This window comes from Orycteropus afer, unplaced genomic scaffold, assembly GCF_000298275.1.
Source record: "Orycteropus afer afer isolate SDZICR_OR568_19922 unplaced genomic scaffold, OryAfe1.0 scaffold00144, whole genome shotgun sequence".
NCBI lineage: Eukaryota > Metazoa > Chordata > Mammalia > Tubulidentata > Orycteropodidae > Orycteropus > Orycteropus afer.
In genome coordinates, this window is record NW_006921731.1 from 3,665,389 (window position 1) to 3,673,718 (window position 8,330).

At 46.1% G+C, this 8,330-nt stretch overlaps 1 protein-coding gene across 1 annotated transcript in view; it reads right to left on the reverse strand.

Annotated features, from left to right (window-relative positions):
* Positions 1-7,216, reverse strand: part of CAV3 (caveolin 3) — a 20,314-nt gene extending 13,098 nt beyond the window's left edge. The window contains exon 1 of the mRNA XM_007945848.2: positions 7,097-7,216. Within this exon, the coding sequence (XP_007944039.1) occupies positions 7,097-7,216 (120 nt within the window). The remainder of the gene's footprint in view (positions 1-7,096) is intronic.
* Between the last annotated feature and the right edge of the window lie 1,114 nt (positions 7,217-8,330).

Consider the following 8,330-nt stretch of genomic DNA (forward strand, 5'->3'; position numbering starts at 1 on the left):
ATATTTATATAATTACAATCTAATTAATAATCTATAATCACTCTCATAATCTAGCTATTAATCTATTTCACACAGCATGGAAAGGACAAGCAGGAGTTGGCACTCAGTTTGGTTTGGCATCAAACCTGTGGCTGAATTTACCCTGCAGTATAACTAACTAGCGTCATCCTATCACCAGGGTCCCCAGAAGGAGCTAAGGCACAGAACATAAAAGAGTGGGGTTTTGAGGGGTAGGGATTATCTGAAGATTGGAGTCTGTTGCACCCTACAGGGGGATCTGGAGCACCTAGGCTGGGGCTTAAAAGGTTTTTGGTTCATGTAAAATATCTGGGAAGAGACTGAGATAACGTGGGGGCTGCAAAGAGGGAGAAGGGAATATGCTGGAAGAACCCCATTAGCGTAGCTGTGAACCTTGGTCCTTGAACTCCACCTTCCCCATTCTCTTTCCTGCCCTCCCTGAATCTGACATGAGGAGATTTGGAACAGTGGGAGTGGTGAACAATTGAAACAGCCCTGAGCTGGGCTCTAGGCTTAGCTGTGCACCAGCTTTCAGTGGGCAGTTAGCTAGTCTCCAAAGGTACCCCTGTAAGTCATGCCTCTCAATGAGTGTTGTGTCTGGGTATAGTCTCCTCCCATGTTGGGATGAGTCATAGGGCAAGCCCAGACTCACTTTACCCACCAGAATGCAGCAGAAGTGATATGGGGAAGTTTTAGAAAAGAGCCTTAAGAAGACCCGGTGGCCTCTGCTTTTGTGTTTTGGGAACCTAGGCCACCATGTTAGAAGTCCACCTAGCCCATCAGAGACCAGTGGAGAGGCCATGTGAAGGCAGAGGCCCTGAAAGCACATGGGGATAGAGGCTCAGCTGTTTTAGTGTCCCAGCTGAACCCAGATTCCAGCCATCCTCCAGGCTCCAGCTTCATGAATGAGCCACCGAGGATGGTCCAGCTCAGTGGAGCCCCCATATAATTGTAGCCTCAGCTGGCATGTAATTACAGCTGTGTGAGAAATGCCCAGCTGAGGCCAGTCAACCCACAGAATTGTGAGTGATCATAAAATGGTTATTGCTTCAAACCACTGAATGTTGGGGGTGATTTGTTACACAGAAGTAGTAACAGAAACAGTGTGTCATTAGAGAAAAGAGGTCATATATCTGGACCCCAAGTTTCTCCTCTATAGGAGGAGGGACAGTAGTTTGCTGACACCCAAACCTGAAAGTGTGAAACAGTCGTCCAAGATCTTCACCAGACCTGCTGAATAAGAATTTCTGGTGGCCAAATCCAGGAATCTGCATTTTAACAAGTTCCTCAAGAAAGAAGACCACATTTTGCAAAACACTAGACTAGATGATATCCAAAAGTCCCAGTAACACTAAAAAGTTATCAGTACCTCAGTGTGAGTTAATCCAAAGTATCATTTCTTAGAGGTAATTGATAGAAGACAAGGTATTTTCAAAAGGAAATGGTGGATTGGATGACTCTCCAAAATATAACCTCTACATAGTCTTCCTTCTTACCTTTACTTCTACAAATTCCCCTTCAGATAATCTGACCTAGTCCAAGAGAAAAGTTCATTGTTCTATACACAGAGCAGCAAAGAAGTTTCATCTGTTGTGCCAATTCTGGGTAGATGGTATGTGGATTCCTGGAACAGTGCTGTGATTGATTAGTAATGTCTGCCATGAACATAGGCATGGGATGTGATAATATGTTCTCTTACGTTTGCCAACTCTGCCCAACATTCCTCCCAATGTTATGAAAAGCCTCAACACTTTTGCTTATTTTGTTTCTTTCTCTTGGAAAGCCTTTTCCCCTTTCCATATTTTAAATATTTTCAATTTTTTATATTGGAGACCACTTCCCCATGAAGCCAGCTCTTTAATTTTCCCAGGTAAAAGTAATTTTCTTCTTCCATAACCTCCCTCGATACTTTATCTTGCCCTAAATTAAGATGTTTAGTACCTTCTCCTTATATATATATTATCATCATTCTAGTGTTATCTTCTCTGTGGAGTTGAATTCTTCTCATGAGGAGGCAACAGGTCAGTTTCCTCTTTGTGTAGCAGGGTGTCCCATATGGGTCCAATCAGGAAGCAGAGCCTGCAGATCTGGGGAGGTACTGGTTCTTCTGGCATTTATTGGCCTGAGCCGATAGGCAAAAGGGTGTTTGTGTTTTTGAAGGAGGAGGGAGTTTTGTGAGAGGTATGGGCTGGAGGTGGGGTGGGAACTAGTATGATGGAGGCCTAGGATTGTGTCCATCCCTCTGTCCTCTCTGAAGGATTTCCTTTGCATTCTTAAGAAGAGTAGGTTGAGGTCAGAAGCGGAAGGACCTGTGAGACCCTCTGAGTTTTAGGGCCCAGGTGACAAGTGTGAGTGAGGGAGCAAGAAAGCGCTATTGATAAAGCGGCCCCTGAGGCCTCTCAGAAATTATTTGGGATGACTTTGGGAAAGGGCTGGGATCCTATAGCATACATGGGGAAGGGGGTTAGAACCTTTGCAACAAGGGAAACGTGACTTCAAGTGTACCTACTGGAAAGCTGGAGAGCCCTAGGGACCTGTGACATACATTTTTGACCCTCTAGAGCCTGCCATAGAGGTACTTGAGGTAGGTCTGTCATGTTCATCACCTCTGAGAAGAGCTCCTCTGAGAAAACAGTGCCTAGCGCATAGCAGGTGCTCAGTAGCAACTTGTGAGATCATTGTTGGTGATGATGGTAGGGTAGTAAAGGTCAGGAGGGTGGGAGGTATGTGTGGGGGGCAGTGTACTTTCTCCATGTCCCCACCTCTAACCCTTGACTTTGCCCTGGCCTTAGCCCCATACCTTGGAGACTGCAGTTTAAGCTTATTGGCCTGACAGGGCTCACCCTCGGCCTTTGGCACTCATTTTCTAGCCTGGATTCAAGGGCAGAGCCAGGCCTTGCTTGGGGAAGTTTTGACAGAGGAAAATCAAAGGCAAATAAATGCCTCCTCTGGCTGGGGGTCAAAGCCACGGGGATGGATGGTGGATATGTCTCCACTCATCATCCATGACTTTTCTGTGTGAAATCTCAGTGGCTGGTGGCAGAGTGGACTGGGCCTCCCACTTTCCAGCCAACCTCTGATTGCATTAGTGACTTGGCCCCAGAGAGGGAAAAGGATTTGCCCAGAATTTCACAGCAAATTAGTGTCAGGGCTGGGACCAGAACTCTGGTCTTGGTAGCCTAGTCCCATGTCCAGCATTCTTTCTGTGTCACTCACTCCAGCCTACATGAAGTCTGTTACCACATGTGAAGCCACCCCTGATGAGAGCCACCAGGGCCTTCCCAGGCTTCAGCTCCTCCTCTATCTTTGCTTTCTCTCTATCTTTCTCTGTCTCATTCCTTCTGTCCATCACTTTTCCTTCCTCTTCTCTTTATCTTTCCTTTTCCCCACTTGATAAAAGAAATCCAGGTGATCAGAAGGCTGGCCAGATGCACAGAGAATGCCCCCCTTCCTTCTAGCCACATCCTCCTTCCTTCCTTTTCCTTATTCCCTAGTGGACCATTACATAAACTTGAAATCTGTTTGTACCTATTTGTGGTCTTTACTTGATTGTTCTGGATTTCTAAACATTTTCCTTTCTCAGTCATTTACAAATAAAAGAAAGAGAAAAGGCCAAAGAACTCCTCAAACCAAAGGGGCAGTCATTGTTTAGGAAGCATTGAGTATCTTTTGTGATGGAAAATGTGGCAACACACACACACACACACACACACACATACATGCAAATACATAAAAAACAAAATCACAATCTCTTTTCATCAAACTTATCTGCCGGCCTTTTTACTTTTTCTCAGTGATGTTTTCCAGAGGCCTCAGGGCCCCCAGGACCCCAAGGGATGATAGCTTTCAGCCCCAAGGGGAGGCTGCAAAAAGTGGCTGTTTGATCCTACCCCTCCCTCTGGATTAGAAGCTCACTCTAGGCTCAGCAGGACCCGAGAGCCCCCTTTGCACTGGCACCTATTTTTGTGGATCTTCCCAGAAACCATGGGATCCTCTCTTCCACTCCCCAGTATCCCACCAGGGACCACCCTGGATATTGTTGTCATGGTTAGCTGCTGTGGAGTTAGTCCTCAACTCGTGATGACCCCATGTACAATGGACCCTGTGACCCATATGGTTTTTATTGGCTGATTTTTGGAAGTAGATTGCCAGGTCTTTCTTCCTAGTCCATCTTAGTCTGGAAGCTCCACTGAAACCTGTTCAGCATCACAGCAACATGAAAGCCTCCAATGACAGACAGGTGGTGGCCGTGCATGAGATGCATTGGCCAAGAATCAAACCTGGGTCTTCTGTGTAGAGGCCAAGAATTCTATCACTGAGCCAGCATTGCCCTCACCCAGGGAATAACCTGGATGTAAAGGTTCTCATGTCCTTCAGACTATGAGCTCCTGGACTTTCTTATTCAGCTCACCTTCGCTATACCCTTGCCTTGTGCCAGGAATGGTGTTAGACACTTTCAAACCACTCACCTCCTTTAACCCTCACATCAGATTTCTATTGAACAGTGTTGCTCTGAGATTCATTTAACCCCCTGGAGGTAAATAATATTATTCTTATTTTATAGGGGGAAACTGAGGCTCAGAAAACTTAAGTGACGTTCCCCATGCCATTATTTTTCTGTAGAAGATCACAGATTTGAAATCAAGTCCATTAAAATCAAGGCTAGTCCTAGTCCCTCGAGACCACACTGCAGAAATCATGACTAATCATACTTCAGAGTTATTATGCAATGTTTTCATTTTACAAAATTTGTTTCCCAAGTTCCCTACGACAGTACTTTTCACACTGTGCTGCAATTTACCATCTTCACCACTAATGATAGATACAAAGATGATATGTGCTGTTGTGGTGGCACAAACGGTTTGTGCTTGTCTACTAACTGAAAGGTTGGCGGTTCAAACCCACCCAGCTGTATGGGGGAAGAAAGGCTGGGTGATCTGTTTCCTTAAAGATCACACCCAAAAAAGTCCTAGGCAGCAGTTCTACTCTGTAGCACATGGGGTTGCCATAAGTCAGAACCTACTGAATGCTCCAAGTGGGGAGGGGAGAGCAACTGATTGGTGAAGTTGGGGAAGGCTTCCAGGAGGAGGTAACATTTAAGTTGGGCCTTGAAGGCAGGCACTCCTGGCAAAGGTTTAGTAGTGTGTCCTGGTTAGCATGGCTGGTCCTGGAGCAAACAGGGCAGAAGAAGCAGGTTGGGGCAAGACTGCACTGGGCCTTGAAAGCCATGTGGGGAGTTTAGGCTCCATCCATGTGAGAGGTACCCTAATTGAGAAAAGCAGTTCAGGGGCTTGCTTCAGAAAAAGCCCTAAAGCTGCTGTCTAACATGGAGACTGCAAGCTCTGAGCACTTGAGATGTGACTAGTGTAAGTGAGGAATTTTAGATTTCATTTAATTTTAATTAATTACACTTAAACCCTGCTACTCAAGTCTGTTTTTGGAAAACTTTTAAATATGTCTGGAACAATGAACCTATTTTCAACTGTGTACTATGAACTCTAGATTCATAACAAGTACTTCTGATGAAAATTTAGAGCCCAAATTGAGATGTACCATAAGTATAAAAAGCTCTGGTGGTATAGTGGTTAAGGCATTTGGCTGCTAACCAGAAGGTCGGTGGTTCAAACCTTCTAGCTGCTCCTCAGGAGAAAGAGTGGGCACTCTGCTTCTGAAACTATTACAGCCTTGGAAACCCTATGGGGCAGTTCTAACCTGTTTTATAGAATCACTATGAATTGGGATCGACTCAGTGGCACTTAGTTTTCTTGATCTTGGCAAGTATAAAATATACACTGGATCTTAAAGATGAAGAAGATATGTACAGTAGTTCATTGAGAACTGTTTTATACTGATTACATGTTGAAATGGTACTATTTAGGATATATTGAGTTTAAATAAAAACTATCACTAAAATTAATTCCACCTGTTCCTGCCCTCCCATCTTTTCTTTCCCTTCCAATGTGGCTACTAACAAAACAAACAAACAAACAAACACTCAATTGTCTTCAAGTCAGTTCTGACTCACAGTGACCCCATGTGTGCAGAGTAGAACTGCTCCATAGACTTTCAGTGGCTGTGACCTCACAGCCAGTCTTCCAAGGAACCTCTGGGTAGGTTTGAACCACCAAACTAATGGTCAGCAGCCAAGCGTTAACTATTTGCACCACCCTGGGACCTTAATGTGGCTACTAGAAAATTTAAAATTGCATAGGTGATTGCCTTAGGTTTCTATTGGAAACAATGCAGGTGTGAGATTCTGATCCATTCAGTTGGAAGTAGAAGCCCCAGACACCTACACCTTGAAATCCTCCTCTAGTGGCTCTGACGCTGGTGGCTGAGGATCCTGCTCTGAGGAATTCTGCTCTAGAAAGATTCCTCCGACTATGGTGTGGAAGCTGGGTGTGGGCCTGGGGGCGGCTGCATCACTGGAGTCACCCAGGCAATGCCAGAGGGCTGCCTTCAGGCAGTGGCTCTGGGGGGCTCCTCTTGGACTGGATAACTCTTTTCCAAGCATTTCCTTTCAGGGATGGTGCCCTCTGAGGATGCCTCTGCTCCGCTCCTGGCCGGTGGACAAGGGAGGCCCCCTCAGCTTGGCTGCCAGATGAACAAGTGCTGGGCAGAGCTCAGGGAGAGTGAGTGTTCCTTGGGGGGCTGCCAGCTTCTGGAAGCCACTCTCTGGGGATTAACCCCACGCCCACTATGGAGACTACAGAAATCCCCCTTGGCACAGAAAATAGCCCAACTTGGCCCCTGTTCTGTTCCTTCCAGGACCAGGGCCAGGAGTGAATGGGAGAGGTTCAGAGTGGTGGGGAGGCATTTTCTTTGTAACTTGCCTCTCTCACCCTCATCAACCTGGGTGTGTATGTGTGGGTACTTTTTTTGCTCCTGTTTTATGCTAAAGGCTCTTTGGGGGTTGTGCGCACCTTTTTGGGGGGAGTGGGAAGGAGAAGACAGTCACAAGACCTCTTTTCAGGAAGGCTGATGGTGCCTGGAGAAGAAACTGTCCAGTGACAAGCAGCAGAGTGTTGTGCAGGGCAGGCCCACGGTCTGCGAGCAAGGGCCAGCGGGCCGAGCCTACCTTGACTATGTCCTCGTTAATGTTCTTGGGGTCTCGGTTCACCAGGTCAATCTCTTTGCAGTGGATGTCCTTGACGATCTGGGCTTCGAGGTCGAGGTCCGTGTGTTCTTCAGCCATCATCACTGAGCTGGCTGGAGCCACAGGAGGAGATCCGTGTGGGGCGGCGGGGCTGAAAACACTGGGGCAGAGAGACCAGCAATTTCAGTGTCCCCAGACTTGTGCCCCTGCCGGTTAAATAGGCCCCACCCAGCATGCCGGCTGACAGCTGTCCCAGATAACTTCAGCCTGCCTCTCCTAAAGCCACTGGTGGCAGACCTCCAAGCTAAAATTAAGACTGGAGTTCTACAGGAAGGCCGAACACTCCTTAAAGAAGGATCCCCCTGAGCGCCCAGCCTCAAGCGAGAGAACAGAGGCCTGGTATTTCCGGAGCGGCACCCCGGCTGCACAGTTTTTCATGCAAGGCTCCTGCAGTAGGTTCCACCGCTGTCAGAGTAAAGGCTCCGGGGAGAAGAGGCTGCTGGGGATGGGGGTGGCAAGGCAAGCATGGGCCACAGCTCTGCCTCTTGTTGGCTGTGTGACCTTGGGTGCACTTCACCTCTCTGGGCCACAATGTCCTAACCTATAACATGGGTCATAATACTGGCAGTCTAGGCTCTGCTTACCATCGTGGAAGGCAGGAAACAGATTCAAGTGTATGAAAAGGCTTTGGGAACTGAAAAATGCTTTTTCATACAGTGGTATCTCTAGTGTTGGTGTCACTGGGTACAGTAACTCACTTCCTTTCCCCATGGACCACTTCCCATGCCAGACCATACAGAATACTTAGTAATATTTGCTATCAATTTTAATCAGAGTAATATATGATATGGCTGTAATTGCTTAAATGTAATATAAGAATACTAACAACAAAATTGTTTTATAAAATCTTTCTACATTGAATTACGACATTAAAATTTACATTATTAGTGACAGAATGGAAGACTTTTTTGATTTTTCTCTACCTTTTTCTTTAATTACTATTTCATTCTCAAAAAATGTATTGTTACAGGTTCACAAATACTAATTACCACAATGTTGTAGCTAGAATACCAGAACATTGACAAAGTCAGAACAAAAACAACAGCACCTGCTTTAGTGCGTGCTGATGAAACTATGCTACTTGAAGCATCATTGTAATGGAGTAATAATGACAGCTCTGACCAGAGCACATTGTTATTGTTAAGTGCCGTCGAGG